We start from the raw sequence: 26443 nt of genomic DNA, 5'->3' as shown, positions 1-26443 counted from the left end.
AAAAAATATTTATTATAATCTACTAGTTAGTCTCGCACGGCGGAAAGCCTCAGGTGTGTCGTTGTTTGTGCGCGTGCGCATGGGGTTCGAGGCGGCGCTTCCGGCGCGGCGGCGCAGAGCACAGCCCCGCGTGCGCCTGCGCAGCCAGCAGCATGCCCAAAGCCAGTTGCGCCTGCGGAGTGGAGGCGCGGTTGTAACGAACAGCTGTTTTAATTGTGGATCAGCAAAGGGTGTATAAAGTAAACAACGGTTAAATGAAAACCGAAATAATACTTCACAGGCTTCAGAGGTACATTATGTTATGTCTCTGAGACTTATCTGTGAAACCGAAAACATAATAGTTTTTGAGTAAACCTCTGCCATAGTTTTTACTGGAAGAAATCAGACACATCCCTAATATTACATGCAAAACTATAATCATGTGACTCCTTTCACTTTATTAGGTACGCGTCGCGTAGCGTAGGTACTATGCGCGTGTCGGTCTTTCATCTTCAATAGGGTTGTCACAAGTAAACACTTAGAATGCTTTGAATTCGTTGGTATTGAAAAATAAATATGCTTGTTTTGATTTAATATTTTTACACGGTGATTCCTTGTGAAATATACTTATGTATCCTTTAATATGGCGGCCGACTGGCGCAGTGGGCAGCGACCCTGCTTTCTGAGTCCAAGGCCGTGGGTTCGATTCCCACAACTGGAAAATGTTTGCGTGATGAGCATAAGTGTTTTTCAGTGTCTGGGTGTTTATATGTATTTTCTAAGTATTTATGTATATCTAATTCATAAAAATATTCATCAGTCATCTAAGTTACCCATAACACAAGCTACGCTTACTTTGGGGCTAGGTGGCGATGTGTGTATTGTCGTAGTATATTTATTATATTTTTTATTATTAATATTATTATATATAATAATATAATTTGCTACACGTTGTATATTATTTTTTGTTTTACTTTACACAATAAGGAAATATTACCTTAGCCCAAAGTCGGTTAAAAATTTGCTTTAGTATCACGTTTATCACATAAACACTTTTGCTTTCACACTTTGGTTTGGTATTCTTTAAAATGCCTCAGTATGACATTATTACGAAGTTCATTTTACCTGATTCTGAAGTTGATCTCAGAACTAGAAATGCATAAGTTTAAACGAGATGTCAAAGCTTTGGAACCTTTTTTTTTAATAACACTAAAATTTTGCCCTTGACTGCAATCTCACCTGGTGGTAAGAAATTCAAAAATTCTAAATTTCTTTATTCATGTAGGCCTATCACAGGCACTTATGAAGCGTTCATACATAAATGTTTACATAATTGTAAGGGGATGGTGATAACTTCGTTGGCCAACTTAAACCTAAAGCTACGAGGGTTCCAAACGCGCCCTGCTCTAAGAAAAGCCCACCACAAACTTAGCCGGGTAAAAAGTGATGATGCAGTCTAGGATGGTAGCGGGCTAACCTGTTAGGGAGTATGGTAGTCATACCCCTAATCGGTTTCCACGCGACGGCACTTCTTTGCTAGTTTCCTTATACTCTTTCAAGCTACCTAAGCTTTGGGGTATAAGCTTAAAACGCGAAGTACCTCTTCGTGCATCTCTCGCGCCATGGAGTACACGCTGTGTGAGCTGGAGTTGTATAACAGCGCGTTGGACAGCATTAGGAGCACGTCCCGCTGGAATTCCGCCGTCGTTCTACAACATTAACAATCAATATTACGTGGATGAATGAATGAATGAATGAATGAATTTATTGTTTCAAATAAAAAAATTATATTATTTTTAAGTAAATATCATTTTTTATATTATACTAGCGGACCCCAGCGCCATCTGTCGGACTGATTTGTGAATCTAAACCATCCAGGGTGCCACCCAAACGTATACCGAAAAATCATTCAAATCGGTCCAGCCGTCTAGGAGGTGTTCAGTGACATACACACGCACACAATTACTGATTTATCTGTCTTTAGTTATAAATATTTTGTGTATATATATTATACCAGCTGTCCCGGCGAACTTCGTATCGTGGGTCTTTTTTTTTTTTCAAGAATGTTATTTTAATACTTGTTAAGAGAATTCCGGTCTAAGAGAAATCCAAAAAATCTTCATCTTCGCCATTGGTTGCCTAAATCGTATACGTTGTTTTGATATACTTTTCTTTTTTTATGCACTTTTTGTGCAATAAAAGTATATTCGTTCATTCATGAATGAATACACTTTTATTGTACAGCATAAAAAAAAGTGTGAGTACTTATGTACACGCGTCAGAAGTTATACTTCTTTGGCGTAACAAGATAAAAATCTTTTCAAAAATTTCATCTTACGCCTTATTCTACGTTTGTAGAGAAAACGACACTAACAATTGAAAAACGTTATGTAACACATTGCTTTTTTTAATTATAACGCATTATCTAGTTAAATAAAGTTTATATAAATATAACAAAAAAAAAACTACATAATTAAAAAAAAGGGCATAAGTAACATAAACAAATTTGGAATAGCTAATAGACTCATTATAGGACAACTAAGTTTCATTCTACATAAAAAATTTAGATTTTTGTACAATTGAATCAATTAAATCACCGCACATGACACCAGACATGTACTCTCTATACCGATCTCTCACATAGTTTCTGTGGTAAGATTAAAAATATAAAACGAGCGAAGCTTTAGACCCAGTTCTGAAGTCCACGCAGACGAAGTCGCGGACAGGAGCTAGTTCATTATAATACCTAATGTTCCCAGCATCGATGTTCCTACGTATGGTGGTCAAATCCATTGGCCTCTTCACCACCACGCTGTAGCCGGGGGCTTCCTCATCAGTGATCGGCCTGAGGAATAACGACGCGTACTTGTGTGCGCACAGCCTGTGTAACAAACAGTACATTAAATAAACAAAAAAAATAGTTCACCTGCCTTCCTTGCTTATATTATAAATGCGAAAGTGCGCTTGTCTGTTTTTAGTATTTATAAATAAAAAATCCAAGAAAAAAAAAACCAAAAAGTCGACATAAACAATCGACTAACTAGAAATTGACATACATTTGCGATACCTATGATACATATGAACTAGGTGCGACCTGAAAATTCTTTAGAGAATTCGTTAAGACTCGGTTCACACACACGCTCATACGCACACATATACACATGCAAATGACATTTAAAGTATGAGTTTTTTTTTTATAAGCCAACTTTGTACAGTTAGTTTTTTGAAAGTGAAGGACGCCTCTATTCAATTATGGTATCAATTCTACAAACAACTTTTACGATATGCAGATATCAGATAGTAATTAAAAAAAAAGTCAAAAAAAAAAAACCAAAAAGTCGACATAAACAATCGACTAACTAGAAATTGACATAAATTTGCGATACCTATGATACATATGAACTAAGTGCAACCTGAAAATTCTTTAGAGAATTCGTTAAGACTCGGTTCACACACACGCTCATACGCACACATATACACATGCAAATGACATTTAAAGTATGAGTTTTTTTTTATAAGCCAACTTTGTACAATTAGTTTTCTGAAAGTGAAGGACGCCTCTATTCAATTATGGTATCAATTCTACAAACAACTTTTACGATATGCAGATATCAGATAGTAATTAAAAAAAAAGTCAAAAAAAAAAAACCAAAAAGTCGACATAAACAATCGACTAACTAGAAATTGACATAAATTTGCGATACCTATGATACATATGAACTAAGTGCAACCTGAAAATTCTTTAGAGAATTCGTTAAGACTCGGTTCACACACACGCTCATACGCACACATATACACATGCAAATGACATTTAAAGTATGAGTTTTTTTTTATAAGCCAACTTTGTACAATTAGTTTTCTGAAAGTGAAGGACGCCTCTATTCAATTATGGTATCAATACTACAAACAACTTTTACGATATGCAGATATCAGATAGTAATTAAAAACAAAAAGTCGAAAAAAAAAAACCAAAAAGTCGACATAAACAATCGACTTACTGGAAATGGACATAATTAGCGATACGTCTGAGAAAAGTACTTTGTGGGAATGGGTATATGCTTTTAGAACATGATACCAAAGGTAATATTTTATCTACATTTACCTTTTTTAATTTTCATCAACAGTTATTTATTTATTTACATAAAGTTTAATAAAAAAAAATCTTATAGCTAGCATCAGAAAACCACGCAGGTTTGTAATATATGCTAACAGAGAATTAAGTCTAGGTACGTTAACCACAGAACATTATTGCCAGTGACTAATAAGTGACTTAAAAAGAAGGGAATTGGGTAATATTGGGATAGTTGGGTATTTATGTATATATATATCAACACTCTTGGCACTATCCCGTTTCCTTGCTGCAAGTCCTATATACAAAGGTTGCCTGTAAGAGATTGCTTGCAGCAATAAGGCCGGCTTTGCATGTCTACATTGTGTAGTAACTCCTTACTGTTTCTTTTCCCGTATGTTATACGTGCATTAAAATGTTTCTTCTTCTTCTAAGTTAAAACAATATCATCATTATAACCCATCACCGGCCCACTACAGGGTACGGGTCTCCTCCCACAGTGAGAAGGGGTTAAGGCCGTAGCCCACCACGCTGGCCCAGTGCGGATTGGTGGACTCCACACACCTTTCAGAGCATTATTCAGAACTCTCAGGCAATGGAGGTTTCCTCACGGTGTTTTCCTTCGCCGTTCAAGCAAGTGATATTTTAATTAAAAAAAACGCACGCAACTTAAAAAATGCCATACCTGCTGTATACAAGCATCACACTCTTTCTCCACAACCTGTGCTGTCTTTCGGCGTCGCTCGCGCTCGGCGACTCGGGCGCGCTCTCAGATCCGGAGCAAGCTGGATGCAAATAAAACAATAAAACGTGTGTGAACTTATGTACACGCGTAAGAAGTTATACTTCTTTTGCGTTACAAGATAAGAAACTGTCCGCCTTATTCTACGGTTGTAGATAAAACGACACTAACAATAGAAAAAAGTTATTATACATTAAAAGTTTTATTTTAACGCATTATTTAGTTAAATAAAGTTTATTTAAGTATTATAAATAAAAAAATCTACATTATTAAAGAAACGGACGTAATAAACATAATTAAATTTGGAATACTAATAGACTCATTATCCGACAACCAATTTTTACTCTAAATTAAAATTTGAGATTTTTGTACAATTGATTCAATGAAATCAACGGAATGCGCCCGCAGACTTTGACAATTGAAAGTGTACACTGTCAAACCTTATAGGTAACTTCAGGGTGTCGGTTTTTCGTGACGCGCGCATCGTAAAAATTTACTCTCATCATTTTTCCCTAACGCGCCAAAAGAAGTATAACTTCAAAAAAAAAAACGTGCGTGTACTTTATATACACGCGTTAGAAGTTATACTTATTTAGCATTCGGCTTATAGAAAAAAATTATCAACGTTTGTAGAAAAAGGTACTTAATACATCGAAAGTTTCTTTTATAACGCATTATCTAGTTTAAAATTTGAGAATTTTTCACAGTTAAATCACCGGAATGAGAAAATTGAAAGTGTACATACATACTGTCAAACCTTTTTTTGAAACACTAATATGTTATAGCTAACTTCAGGGTGTCGGTTTGTCGTGACGGTGTGCGTGCGCATCGTAAAAATTTACTCCCATAATTTTTCCATAACGCGCCAAAAGAAGTATAACTTCAAAAAGAAAAATGTCATTAATTGCATGAAAAATGAGGCATTTCTAAGCGAACATTTCTATTTTTTTTATTTTAATATTTGATATGGTGAGTTTAATGGGAAAACTACTAATCCATTGCTCGATGGGTACAATAAACTGCATGATATTTTTTACAAGCCTTCGTAAGCTTATAGAAATATCCTATTATAATATTAAGGATTACATGTATGATAAATAAGCTTGAGTATGAATTACTCTAACTTCATAGCTAAATAGTAATTCGTATGTGAGATGGTGATAACAAAAAAAAAAACTGGCTAAGTTAAATTGAGAAATACATACAAAGTAAGAAGCCGGATAGTCGGCGACTAGGCTAGTGGCCGGATAGTCGAGTTCACAGACTAGTCGGTACTTTTTTTTATCCCTCTACAAGCTAGCCCTTGACTGCTCTAACTAGGTTTCTCATCTAATAATAATTTTAAATGACAATGTGAGATGGTGATAACAAAAAAACCTGGCTAAGTTTGTTGTGGGCTCTTCTTAGACTAGGGCGCATTTGGAACCCTCCTAGCTTTAGCTTTAAGTTAACGAATGCAGTTATCACCATCACTAACATTAGTGTTAACATGTTAAATGTACGAACGCTTCATAAGTGCCTGTGATAAGGTCTACATGAATAAAACATTTTTGAATTTGAATTTTGAATTACACTTATCCAGTACTACACTAGATAAATCTTGAGTAAAACTTTATACTTAACTTTATGTAATGGCACTAGACAGAATTTGTAAATTCTTTTGTACAAATTTTGTTTTATGAATTTGATTACAATTAATTGCTGGCGTGTCTTATGAATAAATAAATATATGAACTAGATGCAACCTGAAAATTCTTTAGAGAATTCGTTAAGACTTTGTTCACACACGCTCATACGCACACATATACGCATGTAAATGACATTTTAAGTATGAGTTTTTTTTTATAAGCCAACTTTGTACAGTTAGTTTTCTGAGAGTAAAGGATGCCTCTATTCAATTATTACCCCGTGGCCTTAACCATTTGACCTTAATACATTTACACAGGAGCTGATGTTAAGGTTGACACCGCGTAATTTTTCATCACAATTGCTTTTCTAAAAGTAAAGGTTGCTTCTACTCAGTTATTACCCCATTTGGCCCTAATTACATGCCATTTTATATATAATGTAAGTATCAAAAGTGCCATCTATGTGCCTATTTGAATAAAGAAATATTTGACTTTGACTTTGAGTTTTCTAAACTTTGACTTTGACTTTGAAATTCCCAGTGGTAAAGTGGCTTCTATTCCATTGTAAGGGTAACCGCACCGTGTCCTAACCCCATTTAGTTTTAAATATGATAATATAAACTTACTTCGCGAATCGGATTTCTTCTTCCGCGAATAGTCTCTTCTTTTTTTTCCTTCTTTATCTTCTTCTCGACTCAACTGCGAACAGTCATAATTAGTTTTAAACTTTCCTGTAAACTAGTAAAGAAATAAAAAGTAAGTAAAAAGTTTTTTTCATTGGTAGTACTTCACCAGTACTCTAATGCCCGTTTACACTAACGTCCAATAAAACAATGCCTTGGTAATTAACGCCTAACAATCATTTATGTTTCACCAACCCGTTTTTATTAGCAGTGGCGTGCACTTCATACATGCACAAAAGCACTGCATACCCTAAAATTTTTGTATGACTCATAAATGCGAAGGATTTTTCCATTTTATGACACCTTCCTTCTTTATGCATACCCTGTTCAAAAACCCTGTGCACGCCACTGTTTATTAGGTAACTCTTAAGCTATGTGCTGCCTATCTTGTCTATGAATCCTTGCCAAAGGTTGTCATATTTTACGTCTGACTTTTGTCTTTTCGTTTTTCAGAATGCTCATATTGGTATTTAACAACTTTTTTGACTGTTACCAAAGTGAACAAGCAATTCTGGACCCGAAAAACCTTCCATACAACGTGTAATCGAATTACGAAATACATAGGCTGCATATGTATATTTCATAAGGAATCACCCAGTAAAAATATGAAATTGAAAGAAGCATATTTATTTTTCCATACAAACGAATTGACAACCCTATTGAAGATAAAAGACGGACACGCGCATAGTACCTACGCGACGCGTAATAAAGTGACAGGAGTCACATGATTTCAACTTTAGCATGTGTGTTAGGGCTGTCCCTGTACCGATTCCGTTCAGTGAGTACAAAACATGGCTACATGAACAAACACAAAGGGAGCATTCCCAACTTTGGGCCAATGCAAAAGATTGTAAACAAACCAAAATAGCTTTCCCTAACCTAAACCAACATCTAACTAACAAACTACTCCGCCTGGATAGAAGCAAACTTAGGAAGGTGGTGGGACTCATAACAGGACATAGCTACTCAAACAGACATCTTTCCATTATAGGTGTCACCGACAGCCCTCTTTGCAGAGCATGCATGGAGAAGAATGAAACACCTACGCACGTGATGCTGGAGTGCACGGGCGTGACAGAGCAACGCGAGATCTATCTGGGATCACCAGCCACTATCCCAGAAGTCCTCAGCAACCTGGGCGGTATGCTGGGATTCTAGAACGAGCTTGGATGGCTGGAGTAGCGAGCAACAATCGGAAATTTCACGTACAACAAGCGAAGCGCTTACGTGCGGAAACTGCCCAGAAGAAGAAGAAGAAGGGCTGTCCCTGATTTCTTTTAGTCAAAACTATGGCACTGGTTTGGTCAAAAACTATTTGCGTTTCAGTTTCACATATAAGTGTTAGAGACAGTACATAATTTACTTCTAAAGACTATGAATATTTATTTTCGGTTATCATTTACACGTTGTATATAATATTAAAAATAAAATGTACGCCCAGGCGCCTCGTCCGAGCATGAAGTGCAGTGAAGTGAAAAAAAAAAAAATTAATTAAATTTTTTTTTTTTTTTAATTAGTAATTTTTATAAATTGAAATCAGAGATAGCCCTCTGGTTTCTTTCAATAAAAAAATATAGCAGTGGTTAACTCAAAAACCGGTGTGGTTTACGGTTTCGCAGATAAGTCTTAGAGACAGTACATAATTATGTACTTATGTACGCATCAAAGTGCCACCTGTGGGCCCACTTGAATAAAGATATTTTTGACTTTGACTTTAATTTACTTCTAAACCCTATGAAGTTTTATTCCGGTTCTCATTTACACGTTGTATATGTTATGTAAACAGAAATGAACGCCCGGGCGCCTCGTCCGAGCGTGAAGTGCTAGCATACAGATTAAAAAAAAAAAAAAATATTATTCAATTTTATTTTATTTCCATCTGCCAAGCTTTGTCGACCCCAGTGGCGCATCATTAAGCGCTGTGGTTTTAAATTGGAGGTTAGGTTCGATTCCCGGCAGAGAAAATTTGGGCATTTATTAATTCTGAATTTTCTCCGGTCTGATCTGGCGGGAGGATTCGATCCTTGCTAGTTACCACAATACCAAAGACGTGCTGCTAAGCGGTTCAGCGTACCGGTACGACGTCGCGTAAAAACCTATTGGTGGTATGACTACCATACTCCCTAACAGGTTAGCCCGCTGGCATCTTAAGACTGCACCGGAATTTACCAGCAGGTGAGATTGTAGTCGAAGGCTAACATGTAGACGCGAAAAAAACCTTGGTCGCACATTCACACACACACACTCACCTCCATTGGCGTATCGTCATCCGTTTCCGTGTGTGTATCTTCTTCGACTCCCTCCCTCTCAACCTTGACTTCCTCTTGGCTCTCTTCTTTTATCATCTCCTTTAGTGGGATCGAATCCTGAGAAATATATAGATCGTTGAAAGCTACACTACCTGTTACAGCTAATAGAGTAATTCACAATAAAAATAAAAAATAAAATTTACATTGTTAAGTAAGTAGTTAAGAGATACGACGTAGGACAGGTAGCTTAACGTGCTCACCGAGGCACGGGGGTGAGTCACCGCCACTTTCCTAACTCCCGAGCGAGTCCTAAGAGTTTCTTGATAGAAAACCCCGATACTATTCATTGGCCCGATACGGAGATCATCGTTTTATTAATTTAGTTTTATTTAGTCCAAGCTGGTGTTTTATCTTCAATGGGGGTTGTCATATTGGAAATCGTTTGTATGGAAAAATAAATGAAAAAAAAAAAGTCTTTTCGCATTATATTTATAGTATACTAGCTATTGCCCGCGACTTCGTCTGCGTTTGTTTTTTGATGTGACATTAAATTTAGTTGTAGTTCTAAAAAAAAAAATAAGTATTCAGTATCACTAAGCCTTAAATGAGGGGTTTGCTGCTGTCCTCCATCTCCAACCACAGATTGGGCTAAATTAAACTTATATACCTCTATAGTACAAAAATAATTATTTAAATCGGTTAATTTGTCGGAGTTATGGTGTAAAATCGTCAAACACTTTCATCCCCTCTCCCAAAAGAACCGAGCTTAATGTCGGGGTAAAAAGTATCCTATATTACTTCTAAAGTTCTAACACTTCCAAGAATATGTGTACAAAGTTTCATGAGGATCGGTTTAGTAGTTTTTGCGTGAAAGCGTAACAAACAAACTTACATTGACATTTATAATATTAGCAGGGATAGGGAAGTAGGGATATGAACTTGTAATAAAATCTCTTTGGCTATACTATTTGTATGTGGCTGGTTTTGGTATCATTAAAAGTTCAAATTTTAAAGAAGATAATTCCAAATTCAAATTAGGAAGATGTGAGATTTTTTTTTGTTTTTCGTACTGTGAAGATGAGTTAATCTAATGAAGAAATTCGATATATTTTAAATTTTACCACAAAAAAGGTAAAAATGCAATGTAAGCCGAGAAAAATATTTTGGCTGGGAAGTGTTAATGCATCCGCCGTATAGTCCTGACCTTGCACCTTCAGATTTCCACCTGCTTCGGTCTCTTCAGAAATCTTAAGGCAGTGTCAGGTTAAAATCACGAGAGGACTGCCAAAACTACTTGTCGCGGTTTTTTGATCAGAATCCCCAAAATTTCTATGGCAATGCGATTATGTCCCTACATACAAGATGGCAAAAAGTTATCGAACAAAATGGTACCTACATACTCTAGTTAAATGTAAATAAACTATATCAAAAAAATGTTTTGAACTTTCTTGAAAAATGCGAAGAAACTTTCCTTCTTAGGTAGTACCTAACCTAATCCTTCTTTTGATTTAACATTTTTACTGGGTTATTCCTTATGAAATACTTATGCACCCTTAAACATTTTTTCGTAATTCTTTACACGTTGTATAAAATAAAATCACGTGAACCCCTCCGCTGGAAAAATTTAAATAAATATGTATACTCACTGCATCTCCACAATGTATTCATAAAAATATATTTGTAAGACAATATTAATTGCTCTTTATAAACGAAAAGTGGACATAAACAAAATTGGTATTTCGTACCGGATTTTTCTAAATACAAACGGATCTTCTCATTCAAAGAATTCAAAATTTATTACATTCAAGTAGGCCCAATATAAGCACTTTTGAAACGTCAAGTCTGTCCGTTTGTAGTGACTCTACCACCGGTTCGGAAGGCAGATTCTACCGAGAAGAAGCCGTCAAGAAACTCAGCAGTTGCTCTTTTCCAACATCAACAATTTACACTTTAACATTCATTTGTCTATCTTGTTAGAGCTGAAAGCGGAGCCGGATGCTTCCAAGCAACCTTGTCATTAAGAAATTCATCAATTGTATAGTAACCTCGCTGTAATAAATGTGTTTTAACATATTCTTTAAATTTATGCATTGGTAAGTCCAAAATCACCTTAGGAATCATATTATAAAAGCGTATACTCAATCCCACAAATGACTTCTGTACCTTTCGCAGACGATATGCAGATGATACAAAAGACCTATGTCCAGATATATACGACAATCGGTAGAATGACAATGGTATTAACATACCTCAGCATCATCTTCCTTCTTGATTACTTCTAATACTTTCTCTTCTGTGCTTTCCTCTATTTTCTCTAATTCTTTATTCTCTTGTGTGATTGGTTCTTCGATCTTATCTTCTGAAACGTCGACCTCTTTGGTGGCAGGCTCTTCTGGATTCGGCGGAAGTTGTATCTCTTCTAGAACTAGAACAATCGGACATTTTATCATCATATTATATTATGTAGTGGACAAGGCACTGGTCTCCTCCCACAATGAGAAGGGTTTGAGGCCAAAGTCCACCACGCTGGCCCAGTGCTGATTGATGGACTCCAGACACCTTCTTTTTTTTTTAAAATAAATAAATATACTACGTTAACACACACATCGCCATCTAGTCCCAAAGTAAGCGTAGCTTGTGTTATGGGTACTAAGATAGCTGTTGGATATTTTGATGAATACAATACACTAATCTATATATATAAAAGGCAAAGGTGACTGAATAACTGATCTATCAACGCACAGCTCTAACCACTTGGCGGATCGGGCTGAAATTTTGCACACAGATAGTTATTACAACGTAGTTATCCGCTCAGAAAGGATTTTTGGAAATTGCAACCCTAAGAGGGTTAAAAAGGGGATGAAAGTTTGTATAAAATCCTTCATTTATCAATTTATTTTTCAAGTTACATCCATGAAACTTTGATTTTTTTTTTAATAAATATACTACGACAATACACACATCGCCATCTAGTCCCAAAGTAAGCATAGCTTGTGTTATGGGTACTAAGATGACTGATGAATAATTATATGAATAATATACATAAATACTTAAAATATATAGATAAACACCCAGACACTGAAAAACATTCACGTTCATCACACAAACATTTTAGGTTTTGATTGAAAATAAAGAAATACGCGTTTCACAAATTTTAAAAATTCCACCCCCAAAGACATCAAAATATAAAAGGGATGAAAACTTATATGAAAGTTTTTCAAAGATTTTCTAAGTAATTTACGTTCATATATTTCTATTAGCTAGCAAGATTTTTTTTCTAAACCTTCGTAGTTAAAATTTACCGAAACATAAAAAAAAAATTGAATTTAACGTGTGCGAAGCCGCGCCCAGAAGCTAGTCAATAAATATTTATTCTAATTCAATGCAAGCATTTATGCCTATTATATGGGAAATCTTTATCCTTGATCTGGTCGGATCACTGCTACGTCACTGACACCGACTCCAGGGATGGCCAAGTTTTAACTTACCGACTAATTCTTTCAGTGTTGGCTCTATATCCGGTGGGAGGGGTATATCCTGGGGGTCTGGAATCTCGGTAGTGATGCTTGTCTCTTCCGGTTCGGGTTGCGTTTCTATTTGCGGTTGCGGTTGCGGTTGCGGCTGGGGCGCCTGCGGTTGCGGTTGTTCGGCGCTCTCCACGGTTTCCTCTTCGATTTTCGGCTGCTCTTCCACTGGTATCCTAATGGTATGATTTTAATCATGATAATTTTTTCATATAGATAGATAGATGGACGGATGTTTTTTTTTAGATAGGAAGTTAGATTTTGATGGATTTGGATAGATGGATTTGAATGGATGGATGAATGGATGGATAGATGGATTTGGATGAAAGGATGGGTTTTGATGAGTTTGGTTAGATGGATGGATTTATTTGGGTGGATGGATGGATTGAGATGAATGGATGGGTTTTTATACATTTGGACAGATGGATGAATTTATTTGGATGGATGAATGGATGGGACTTGATGGATTTGGATAGATGGATGGATTTATTTAGATGGATGGATGGATTTGGATAAATGGATGGGATTTTATGGATTTGGATAGATGGATAGATTTATTTGGATGGATGGATGGATTCGGATAAATTAATCGGTTTTGATTGATTTGGATAGATGGGTGGATTTATTTGGATGGATGGATGGGTTTTGATGCATTTGGATAGATGGATGAATTTATTTGGATGGATGAATGGATGGGACTTGATGGATTTGGATAGATGGATGGATTAATTTAGATGGATGGATGGATTTTAATAAATGGATAGGTTTTGATGGATTTGGATACATGGATGGAATTATTTGGATGGATGGATGGATTTGGATGGATTGTTCCGGTACGAGGCTGCGTAGGAACCGCTTATGGGCATAGGTTTATTATAACTGCCATAGCACCTAACAGGTTACTACTATACCCGCTACTATGTTAGATTACATATCTATGTACATAGGAACACAGATAACAGATGATAAAATCAGAAAAACACTTTAAAGAAACGGCTTTAGACTTTGGACTTTGATTCACGATTTGTTACGCCCAATGGAAATCAAGTTAAAGGAATACATACGTTTCCTCGGGCGCATTGTCATCTTTCGGAGGTATGGGAGTTTCTTCTAGCTTCTCTTCCTCGTGTACTTCTTTCTGTACGACATTCTCCTCTTCGACTCTCGCCACATCTGGTTCTTTTATTTCTTCTTTTATCTGCATCTGAAGTGAACATTTCGCTTGAGTTTATATCACACTAATTGTTGGAAGCGACTTCGTCCGCGTTTATTTTTGTTTTCGAATCATCCAGTAGGAACAGTTTATTTGAGAGATGTGTGGCATTCAATTTAGATTCTACGGATATTATTAAGTTATTATTATTATCTAACTCTTTATCTGTACACCACTATGAAGTTAGGAAAATAAAAGAACAATAGAAATACAAAGACGGAAGTAGTATACAAAAGTCGGCCTTATCGCTTAGTAGCGATCTCTGCCGGCAACCGGCCGACTGGCGCAGTGGGCAGCGACCCTGCTCTCTGAGTCAAAGGCCGTGGGATCGATTCCCACTACTGGACAATTGTTTTCAGTGTCTGGGTGTTTATCTATATATTATAAGTATTTGTATATATCCCTACTAAGCTCTACTAATATTATAAATGTCAATGTATGTTTGTTTGTTACGCTTTCCGCAAAAACTTCTTAACCGATCCTCATGAAACTTTGTACACATATTTTAGGAAGTGTTAGAAGTAATAAAGGATACTTTTTATCCCAACATTAAGCTCGGTTCCTTTGGGAGATGGGATGAAAGTGTTTGACGATTTTACACCATAACTTTGACAAATTATAACCGATTTAAACAATTATTTTTGTACTATAGAGGTTATAATATGTGTTTATTTTGTCCAAACTGTGGTTGGAGATAGAGGACAGAACTCCTCAGCGGGCAGCAGCAAACCCCTCATTTAAGGCTTAGCGATACAGAATACTTTAATTATTTTTAAACTACAACTAAATTTTATGCCACATCAAAAAACAAAATCAAAAGCAGACGAAGTCGCGGGCAACAGCTAGTATATTATAAGTATTTATGTATATTATTCATAAAAATATTCAACAGTCATCTTAACTTTGGGACTAGATTGCGATGTGTGCAATGTCGTAGTATATTTATTTATTATTTATTTATAGACTAGCTGTTGACTGCGACTTCGTTTGGTTTTTTTCATATCCCATAATGTTATAAAAAGTATCCCATGTTACCTCCCCCCCTTCCGTTGGGAGAGGCCTTTAGTCCACCAGCGAACCAATATAATAGTCTATAACAGTCCGCTTATATTGGTTTTTATAATATTTTATATTTTTTTTTATTAGTGTGTGTTTTGAAAGAGTAGATCGAAACTGCAACGTTTCCTACTAGATGACGCTACAGTCGCTATAAGACTGATGTGAAAGGCATATACTAATTTTAAATACGGTAGGAGAGCCGTAGCTTAATTGGAGAAAGCGCTCAGGCCGCGATTGCCAGAGAGTCGCAGGTTCAAATCCTGTCGGTTCCGAATTTTTTTATATGCATTTTAAATTTATAAAATTCTATTGAATTATTAAGGGCTTTAATAATTATGATTTTTATACCTTCGGCTCCTCAGGATGTATGATTTTGATTTCCGGCGTCGGGAATTTGACTTCCGGGAAACTGATTTTGACTTCCGGCTCCTTCTGCGGTCGGACCTTAAAAAAAAATAAGATTTTATTTAGTTTTTATGTCTTAAGTGAAGCGCTGTTATGTAAAAATGTAAAATGTAAATTGTTGATGTTGGAAAAGAGCAACTGCTGAGTGTCTTGCCGGCTTCTTCTCGGTAGAATCTGCCTTCCGAACCGGTGGTGGAGTCACTACACACAGACAGACTTGACGTTGCAAAAGTGCTTATATTGGGCCTACTTGAAATAAATGAATTTTGAATTTTGCTGATAGCCCAGTGGGAAGGAGCTCGACTTCACTTTCGGGGGGCCGAGTTCGAATCCCAGCACGCACCTCCAACTTTTCTGAGTTATGTGCGTTTTAAGCAATTCAAATATCACTTGCTTCAACGCTTTGCTTGAATGCTTTTGGAAAACATCGTGAGGAAACCTGCACGCCTGAGATTTCTCAATAACGCACATAACTTAAGGTGTCTGTTAGGTTTCGAACCCGGCCCCCCGAAAGTCAAGTCGAGCTTCTACACAAGTAACAGTGATGTATTATGAATGAGTATAGATTTTTTTTTTTAATTTGAATTTTACGAGTGTTTTTAGAAGTTTTCTATATCTTACCACCTCCATTTCATCACTCGCCACGTGGTGCAACTCTTCGTTGATTGGTTCTTCAGAGACTGGTTCTTCCTGTAACATTATTACACGTTTCAGTTAGTTAAAGTCAAAGTAAAATATTTCTTTATTCAAATAGGCACATAGATGGCTTTTGATGCGTTATTATATACAAAATGTGTACATAGCATTTTATATAAATAAATAAATATAAATATACTACGACAATTCACACATCGCCATCTAGCCAAAAATTAAGCGTAGCTTGTGTTATGAGTACTAAGATGACTGATGAATAATTTGATAAATAATATACGTAAATACTTATAATATACATATAAACACCCAGACACTGGAAAACATTCATGTTCATCGCACAAACATTTTCCAGTCGTGGGAATCGAACCCACGGCCTTGGACTCGGAAAGCAGGGTCGCTGCCCACTGCGCCAGTCGGCCGTCAATAAGTGTATTTATTCATTCATCATCATCAACGTTTGACAACCTCCAGGGCGCAGCGGTGAGCGCTGTGAATTTAAAGGAGGTCCCGAGTTCGATTCCTGAATTAATAATTTCTGAATTTTCACTTGTCTGGTCTGGTGGGAGGCTTCCGCCGTGGCTAGTTACCACCCGACCGACAAAGGCGTGCCGCTAAGCGATTTAGTGTTCCGGTGCGATGTCGCGTAGAAACCTATTAGTGGTATGACTACCATACTCCCATACAGGTTAGCCCGGTACCATCTTAGACTGCATCATCACTTACCACCTGGTGAGATTGCAGTCAAGGGCTAACCGTAAAGTAAGCGTAGCGTAAAACTCCTACTACAATGTTAAGGATTACTTAAACAATAAAAAAGCTTGGGTGTGAATTGCTCGAACTTCATAGCTCAATATAAATTTACTGTGAGATGGTGATAGCAAAAAAAATACACGGTTAAGCTTGTTGTGAGCTGTTCTTAGACCAGGGCGCGTTTGGAACCCTCGTAGCTTTAGGTTTAAGTTGGCGAACGAAGTTATCACCATCCCGTTACAATTATGTAAACAAATATGTATGAACGCTCCATAAGTGCCTGTGATAGGCCTACATGAATACAGAAATTTTGAATTTGAAAGAAAAGGTATAATCCGTAGTCCACCAACCAGCCGTAGTTCGGATTGGCGGACTTAACACGCCTTTGAGATCATTATGGAGAAATCGAATGCGTGCAGGTAACCTCTGTACTGACGGTCTTTGTTTTTATTCCGCTACAAGTTAGCCCTAGACTGCAAACTGTTAGCGACTGTTAGCGGGTATGGGAGTTTCTAGGCGACATCGTATCGAAACGCTACATCGCTTGGCGGCACGTCTTTGTCGATGGGGTGGTAACTAGGAGCGGCGGAAGCCTCCCACCAGACCAGAGCAAATTCGACAACTATAAAAATCCAAATGAACCCCACCGGTATTCGAACATGGGACATCCCAGTTATGAGACCACAGCTTCAGTGAGGCGTTCAAGAAAAATGTTTTGTCGCAATGAAATTATTCTACCTACCTTTATAGCATCTAATGGAATCTCGGATACTTCGGTTTCTGGAATGCTTATTTCCATCTCTTTCTTCTGCGCCGGTTTCTCCGTGACACTGTGAAGGTAAGAGAGAGAGGAGTGATAGTTATATAATTGTCACCATCATTTTTATTAACGGCCGACTGGCGCAGTGGGCAGCGACCCTGCTTTCCGAGTCCAAGGCCGTGGGTTCGATTACCACAACTGGAAAATGTTTGTGTGATGAAAATGAATATTTCTCAGTGTCTGAGTGTTTATATGTATATTCTAAGTAATTATGTATATTTATAGATATAAAAATGTTATGTTGGTTTGTGTACACTTCAAAAACTCAAAAAGTTTTGCACAGATCGGGCTGAAATTTTAGCATGATATATAGTACGCATCGAGGATTGTTTTTATCTATTTTTCTCAATCATTCAATCACAATGTGCCACAGCGAAGCGTGGCAGGGTACAGCTAGTTATTGATAAAAATATTCATCAGCTATCTCAGTACCCATAACACAAGCTACGCTTACTTTGGGGCTAGATGGCGATGTGTGTATTGTCGTAGCATATTAGTAAAAAAAAAAAAACTAAATTCTGAAGTCCGCGCAGACGAAGTCGCGGGCAGACGCTAGTAAGCTAGTAATACTGTAAATTTATCTCACGTTCTAGAGGACTTTGTCCGAAAAATTGTCTCTAAAACACACTGTACGCTTATATAACGGCCGAGTGGCGCAGTGGGCAGCGACCCTGCTTTCATAGTCCAAGGGTTCGATTCCCACAACTGGAAAAATTTTGTGTGATGAACATGAATGTTTTCAATGTCTGGGTGTATATTAGGTATTTATGTATATTATTCATAAAAAAATATTCATCAGTCATCTTAGTACCCATAACACAAGCAACGCTTACTTTGAGGCTAGATAGCGGTGTGTGTATTGTCATAGTATCATCATTTAGAATGTACATGTTTGATTTATTGTTGAAGAAAGGATATTTTATTAATGCATTTTTTAATGACAAATTGAAATTTGTTTGCGAATGGCGCAGTGGCCAGCGACTCTTCTTTCTCACGTCTGGGATCTTATTCGTGGCGGCGACGGGCGTATAATAAAAGTGTACATGTGTTCGTTCGTCCTTCTTACGTTCACTCATTCGTTCTTTCATTGTAAAGCTCACCGCACAGGGGTCTTGTGCATCGCAGTGACGGGCGGGATGTGGATGTCGACGTCGCGGAACGCGTACACGTCCTCCGCCTTTATCTCTATATCGTCGATGTCCACAGACGGCTGCGTTTGGGAGTTCGCTGAAAAATTTACAAAATTAAATAAATAAACATACTACGACAATACACACATCGCCATCTAGCCCAAAATTTATTTATTTTATTTATTTATTTGGTATCTATGACCCATCACTACGCACAACACTATAACATAAATAGAATAATTAAAAACTAACTAAATCAAAAAAAAAACTTACATTAAATATAAATATGCAATATTAAAAAAAAAAAGTTACAAATTATAATTTCCGCGTCCAGGCAGCCCAACGTGGAGTTTAATATACCACTTGTAAATCGGAGAGTCGTATCGATTTATAAGTGCTTTCAGAATGCCGTTACTGCTTACCCACGTTCTTTGCTATTCGTTTTCTTCTCATGGCAATAAAGTCATCAGTATGAGCCATCGCGAACATTTCTGATTGCACTACAATAACGGGGTAAGCCCAACAGAATTTTGAAACCATCGTTATACTGAACTCGTAGGGCGTTTAAAGCAAGTGAGCGTAGACTGTGTTATGGGTACTGCGATGACCGACGAATATTTTTATTAATGATATAAATAAATATTAACATATAAACACCCAGACACTGACAAACATTTATCAGGAGTCGAACCCACGGCCTTTGGCCCAGAAGCAGGGTCGCTGTCCACTGAGCCAATCGGCTGTCTTAACGCAACAATGTATATCAGTTTGTCTATATTAATAAATCTGAAGAGTTTGGCTTAGGCTATACAAAGTGGCGTGCACAGGATTTTTCTAAACCTCCCAAACCCTCCTGTTTTGGGAGGTTTTAGTCCAGCGTTGGAATGTTATAGGCTATTGATATGATACCTTTGAGTTGGTGCTCGATTTGGACGAGTTGGCTCTTTATGTGCTCTATCGCGGCGTGCTTGCTCTCTTGAGCATGTCCCGTCTGCTCGAGCAGGAGGGAGAGGGTAGGCGCGGTTGCCGACGGTGAGACAGCGTCTGGGAAAAGAAAACATCTATTAACGACTTCAGTTATATTATTTATTAAAATCATGAAGAATGTTTCAAAATCGGGGATTTTTTGTTACTCCGTTACTTGTTTTTTTGAGCTTCCGCTACGTGCGCTGCGCAATCGTTTAAAGTTTCGATACAGTTGTCGGCCGACTGGCGCAGTGGGCAGCGACCCTGCTTTCTGTCCATGGCCGTGGGTTCGATTCCCACAACTGGAACATGTTTGTGTGATGAACATGAATGTTTTTCAGTTTCTGGGTGTTTATATGTATATTATAAGTATTAATGTATATCATTCATAAAAATATTCATCAGTCATCTTAGTACCCATAAAACAAGCTACGCTTTCTTTGGGGCTAGATGGCGATGTGTGTATTGTCGTAGTATATTTATTTATTTAACTATTTTCTGTATTTTTTATCTTCGCCTTTATTATGTAATTTTTGTGGTATACAATAAAAGTATATTCATTCATTCATTCATTCAATCATACATTCATTCAAACATTCATCCATTCAATCATTCATCCATTCAATCAATCATTCATCCATCCATGATAACTCACCAACTATGGACGCAGGGTGTGGAATGTGCTGTGGTGTGGTGACGACCGGTGAGGACTTCAACAGTGACGTCAGCAGTGGAGAAGACGGCGTCGTCGGTGCACCTACAACAATAAAACATCAGTAACAACACATTACAGGCCCACTACAAAGCACGGGCCTCCTCTACGTGTGCTAACAGTCAGTTGCGTGCACTCCATACATTCACAAAGGCACTGCCTACTCTAAAATTGATATATACACGGTCAGTTGACGTCATAAAAAAAAAATTTAGGTCCGGTATGTTGTGGGGTACCCGAATCGAACCCATGTATTTTCCGCGATTTTTTATAGTTTTGGAGTTATGATTTTTTTTTCGATGTTTTGAGGAATTTCGACATGAGCGTCTTAAGAAATTTCTAAAAAAAGCAAAATACTTTTTTTAGAGTTGTTTTTTTTTGCAACCGAATTCTCATGAGTTGTACTTTTTTATGCATAAAATAATCAGCTTCGTAGCTTTGATGAAAGTTATGAAAATGTTGGTCTACAGATAAAAAATTAAGTTACTACTTAGATTTTTAATTTAAAGTTGAAAATTTAAGTTAAATACTTTTAACTTCTATTTTTCTAAAGTTAAAACTTTTAACTTTAATTTTTAACTTTAGAAAAATTTAAGTTAGTCATGTATTACACAATTATAATTACAAAAAGTCGAAAGTCAAATTTAAAAATATCTTTATTCTAAATAGGCCTGGCCCATAGGTGGCTTTTGATGCGTACATTACATGAGAATTACGCGGTAGTGAGATGATGGCGATAACCACATTCGTAAACTTAAAACCAAAGCTACGAGAGTTCCAAACGCGTCCTGGCCTAAGAAGAAGCCCACAACAAACTTAGCCGGGTGTTTTTTTTTGTTATCACCATCTCACATTGTCATTCAAAATAATTAGAAGAGCAACCTGTTCAGAGCAATCATTCGCACCCGGTCGAGCAATCATTCGTAACGGTCGCCTTTATACTATAATAGGACTTCTATAAGCTTACGTTTAATACGAACTTTGAACTTTTTAAGAGACATCTCCAAGATTTCAATGGTAAGTTTATTGTAGAATTGTATGCAATTTTCTTTAAACGAATTATGACACGACTGTCACAACACAGTAATGCTTCTTAACGGCAGTAATAAGCACGATGCTTCTTAGCGGCAGTAATAAGCATGATGCTTCTTAGCGGCAGTAATAAGCATGATGCTTCTTAGCGGCAGTAATAAGCATGATGCTTCATGGTGCTTCTTAGCGGCAGTAATAAGCATGATGCTTCTTAGCGGCAGTAATCAGCATAATGCTTCTTAGCGGCAGTAATAAGCATGATGCTTCATGGTGCTTCTTAGCGGCAGTAATAAGCATGATGCTTCTTAGCGGCAGTAATAAGCATGATGCTTCATGGTGCTTCTTAGCGGCAGTAATAAGCATGATGCTTCTTAGCGGCAGTAATAAGCATGATGCTTCATGGTGCTTCTAAGCGGCAGTAACAAGCATGGCGGTGTACTTCCCCGGTCGAGCTATGTCACAAAGAGCCCTATTATTACTTCTACCTGTGGAGGGAGGCGGTGTCTGCGTCGGTCGCCACGTCCTCTCAGTCCGCGAGCGTCTCTCCTCTCTCTCTTTCAACCAGGCGGCCCGCCTAGCGCTCTCTCTCTCCTTCGCGCGTTTACCCGCCTCGATATTAGCCCAGAACTCCTGGATCTTTTCGTCCGGAGTTGCCGGATTACGAACCTCGAGGATTTCGTTCTATAAAATTGAAAATTAATTTATTTCTATTTATTTATTCCATTAGATATACCAACGATACTACTGTATTATCATTAATCATTTTAGATAATCGTTTATTTTCCGACTACAGTTATCACTTACAGGTATATACAAAATTTAAGTAAGTCCGGTTAAAAATAATTAAATTACGTTAAAACCAAAAATAGTAAGAATAAAAGAATTTATATTAAACAAATGAAAATGATTCAAATTAATAAAAAAAAAACTAAAACAATTTAAAAAATATTACTCTAATTAAAGTGTCATGAAAAATGTCAATGTCAAGGTTTTTTAAGTTGTTAAACAAAGTGGGAAAGTTTAAAAACCTTCTTCAATAATCAAGACCTTTAATTTGATAACCATATCGAGGGTGTTGTGAAAAAATATCTAATCCGCTAATTTGTAGCGGCGGCCATCTTGGACCGATTTTATGTGTGTGAAACAGTTTCACACGTTTCGAACAAATAACACGATCGAAATCGGTTTACACATCCAAACATACGCACACACACACACACATGATTGTATTTATTTATTGTTATAAGGAGCTTGGTAATTTTTAAGAAATATATAACTTATATAGAATGCAATATAATATACAGAGTAACATAAAAAAATTCAACATAGCTCACAACCTGTAGTTGTTCATATTAAAGCTAACATCTTTTGTTCTAAAACATTTTTTTTAACTCAATTCTTTGTGTAAAATAAATAAACATACTACGACAATACACACGTCGCCATCTAGCCCCAAATTAAGCGAAGCTTGTGATACTAAAATTGATAAATATTATACATAAATACTTATAATATACAATTTAAAAACACAGACACTGAAAAACATTCATATTAATCACACAAACATTTTCCAGTTGTGGGAATCGAACCCACGGCCTTGGACTCAGAAAGCAGGGTCGCTGCCCACGGCGCCATTGGTCAAATATTAAAAGGACACTATTTTATATAGATACTTTACTTCTAACTACTCTCTCTGTATTGTAAAAGCGTCAATAGTGACAACTTGCACGCTCGTTAGAATCCTTCGTAAGATTACCTTTATTTGTTCATACTGTGCGTTCATTTCAGTTAAATTGTTCTGTATCTCCTGGATGCGTTGCTGAGTGAGACTCTTGAGGATGCTCTCCTGAGGAGTCTCAACACCCCCCTCGGAGTTGCGTTTTTTGCGCTTCGGCGTTTCAACATGCTCGAGCAGAGCCCCATATTGGGCTGCGCAGCTAAAAAACAATTCTTTTTTATATTAACATTATAAATGCTGTCTGTTGTCAAAGTCAAAGTCAAAGTCAAAAATATCTTTATTCAAGTAGGTGGTCAAATAGGTGGCACTTTTGATACGTACATAAGAATTACACGGTAGTGAGATGATGGCGATAACCACATTCGTAAACTCAAAACTAAAGCTACGAGGGTTCAAAACGCGTCCTGGTCTAAGAAGAAGCCCACAACAAACTTAGCCGGGTGTTTTTTTTTTGGTTATCACCATCTCACAATGTCATTTCAAATTATTAGGAGAGAAACCTGGTTAGAGCAATAATTTACACCCAAGCTTTTTTATCGATAACCTAGACCTTTATACTATAATAGGACTTTTCTATAAGCTAAGTATAATGCAAACTTTGAACTTGTTGTTCACCCATCCTATGGGATCCATCTAACATAAGGACACATATATACATAACATACTACCACTAGCTTATGAATTTAGTAGTTTGTGAGGATTGAAATTTTTTTGGTAAATTAGAATGAATAAATAGTCAAATTTCGAGAGTGTATTTTAAAAAGGCGTTTTTAAAAAGTAAGATTTTAAATGATTATCAAAAATTAATTTAAAATAAAACTTATTACAAATTAATTATATGAGTTAAATACTATTGCCGAGAGCCGTGTTGGGGACTGATTAAAAAATTCAAATTCAAGATTCATATTATCTCAAAAATTTTTGAAAAGACAATGCACAAGAGACTTATTTCTTTTTTGTTGAAAAATAATTTGAAAGGAACAACATGGTTTCCAAAAAGGTAAATCCACAACTCTAGCATGTTTCTCGTTAGTTAAGCAAATAGCTGAGTGCATAATAGCTGTGTTTTTGACATGAGTAAGGTACTTTGATTATGTCTGTCACGAGAAGCTTTTAAACAAATGCTATAAATATGGTACTCGAAGGCTAGCAAACGAATGGCTTAAGAATTATCTTTTTAACCGGACCCAATATGTTGAAGTTACTAACTTAAATAACAAACAAGAGGTAATCTAATTGTTCTTATATTAGACTTAATACTAAGGGTGTATCACAAGGAAGTGTACTAGGTCCACTTTTATTCATAATTTACATCAATGACTGTACAACTTCTAATAATTGTACTCTTTTTGGTGATGACATTTCCATTGTAATTCAATGTAAAACCGTTTGACCATCCATTACCATCTTAGACTGCATCATAACTTAACATCAGTCGAGAATGCAATCAAGGCCTCACTTGTAGTGTATTGAATAGAAGCAGGCTTTCCTTTACGGACTTCCATGATATATTATGAAAATGCACAGCTGAAGACCTGGTTTTTGTGGAGTATAAGGATTGAAGAAATATCAATTAAACCATACAGATTCTGCTGCTTTTCGCAGAGTACAGCAAATTAAGCTGAATTTTCATAATCACTTTTAGTGGTTAAAATAAAAGAAGCTTAGATTCTACCGAGAAGTTGGGTGAAACACAGCATTTCAAGAACATTAAACAACAAATTTTTCCCTGTGGTTTTAATGATGCTAATTAGAATTTTGGTCTTTTAGGGTATCCTTTTTTGGTGTCCAGGGGTTCAAGCTGTCCTGATCCCCTCCTCGATAGCTGGGGAGACCCAACAATCGTTTGGGGTGGTTGAACGTCCGGAGGTTTACAACAGGTTCCCCGGGCGTCTAGTAAGGCCAACAAGAGGGACATGCAGTGGTGGTTTTTAGTTTGGGTATACCCCTTTAGAGGAGGGAGTCCCACATAACTTCCATCCTGCCCAATGGCCGGTAACAACAAAGCTTTTCCATCAAACAAAAAAAAAAGTGAGATGTATATCATATCAACACATTACTGGCACACTTCAGGGCACTGGTCTCTTGCTGGCCCAGTGCGGATTGGTGGACCCCACACACCTTTGAGAACATTATGTAGAACTCTGAGGCATGCATATTTCCTCACGATGTTTTCCTTCACTGTTGAAGCAAGTGTTTAATTGTTTAAAAAAATGTGCATAACTTAGAAAAGTAGCAGTGCATGCTAGGATTCAATCTCGCCCCCGAAAGTGAAGTCGACCTCCTACCTACTGGGCTATTACCACTTTTACAAGTTATTAAACTAAAGGGTAGGCTTTTAATAACTCTTACAATGACTAACCTTAAGTTTTTAAAAAAAAAAAAAAACTAGACATTTCTTCCATATATCATCTGCCCAGTTCGGCCCACGGGTGCCTTCGTGGAATGTGGATACTGTGAACCAGTCTGAGTTGGTAGTCACCAGGAAGGGCCAAATGATAAAGGTTTATAAAGTACTGTTTCAGTAAGCCTACTTCACATCAAATGAATTTGAATTCGTATTAATAACCTTCTTTTTAGACAAGTTAACAAACCTCTTCTGAGAGTACCAGTCAGGAGGCCTGTTAGCTTCCCCAATAGTCTTCAGGGCTCGCGAAACCGACATCCAGTTCTGGTCGCCACTCCTCACCACGGCGGATGCTAAACATAGCTGTTCTCGAATGTTCCAAGTGTCCAGTGGCGAGCGTTTCAATTGTAAACGCTCCTGAAGCGAGCTCATTATAATTTGTTTGGAAAATAAATCGTTTTTCCTAGATTTCTGACATTACTATATACATTTTCTGAAAATAAACACAGTCTCAGCCACAGACTGCATATTATAGTCATTAGTCACAGACCATATCATCATTTATAGACAATGGACTGCACCGATTCTTACCAAACACAGACCACAGTATTTATAGTGTTTGTATAGTCAACTCTAAATAATTATTGCGTTGTTAACGTGTGTTGTTGCGTGTGTAACCGCGGGAGCTTGTATTCCATGAAAAAAAAACTCCGCTTAAGTTGTCAGCTCCGGTCTTCTTCTTC

At 37.0% G+C, this 26443-nt stretch overlaps 1 protein-coding gene across 1 annotated transcript; it reads right to left on the bottom strand.

Annotated features, from left to right (window-relative positions):
- On the bottom strand, positions 1-26220 carry LOC120635543 (bromodomain-containing protein 8-like). The gene is made up of 18 exons (XM_039906560.1): positions 25948-26220; positions 23372-23552; positions 22101-22296; positions 20527-20628; positions 19815-19949; positions 18876-19002; positions 17698-17785; positions 16173-16241; positions 15495-15590; positions 13939-14078; positions 12839-13050; positions 11600-11775; positions 9351-9467; positions 7045-7117; positions 4734-4833; positions 2726-2860; positions 1580-1688; positions 1-172 (listed from the first exon to the last, which is right to left on the bottom strand). The coding sequence occupies exons 1-18, from the start codon at positions 26130-26132 to the stop codon at positions 50-52; spliced, it is 2364 nt and encodes a 787-aa protein (XP_039762494.1). The 5' UTR covers positions 26133-26220; the 3' UTR covers positions 1-49.
- Positions 26221-26443: the final 223 nt, after the last annotated feature.

The sequence above is a fragment of the Pararge aegeria genome, chromosome 27 (genome assembly GCF_905163445.1).
Source record: "Pararge aegeria chromosome 27, ilParAegt1.1, whole genome shotgun sequence".
Lineage (NCBI taxonomy): Eukaryota > Metazoa > Arthropoda > Insecta > Lepidoptera > Nymphalidae > Pararge > Pararge aegeria.
Note: the sequence above shows the minus strand (reverse complement) of the source record. Positions and strands in the feature narration are given on the sequence as shown.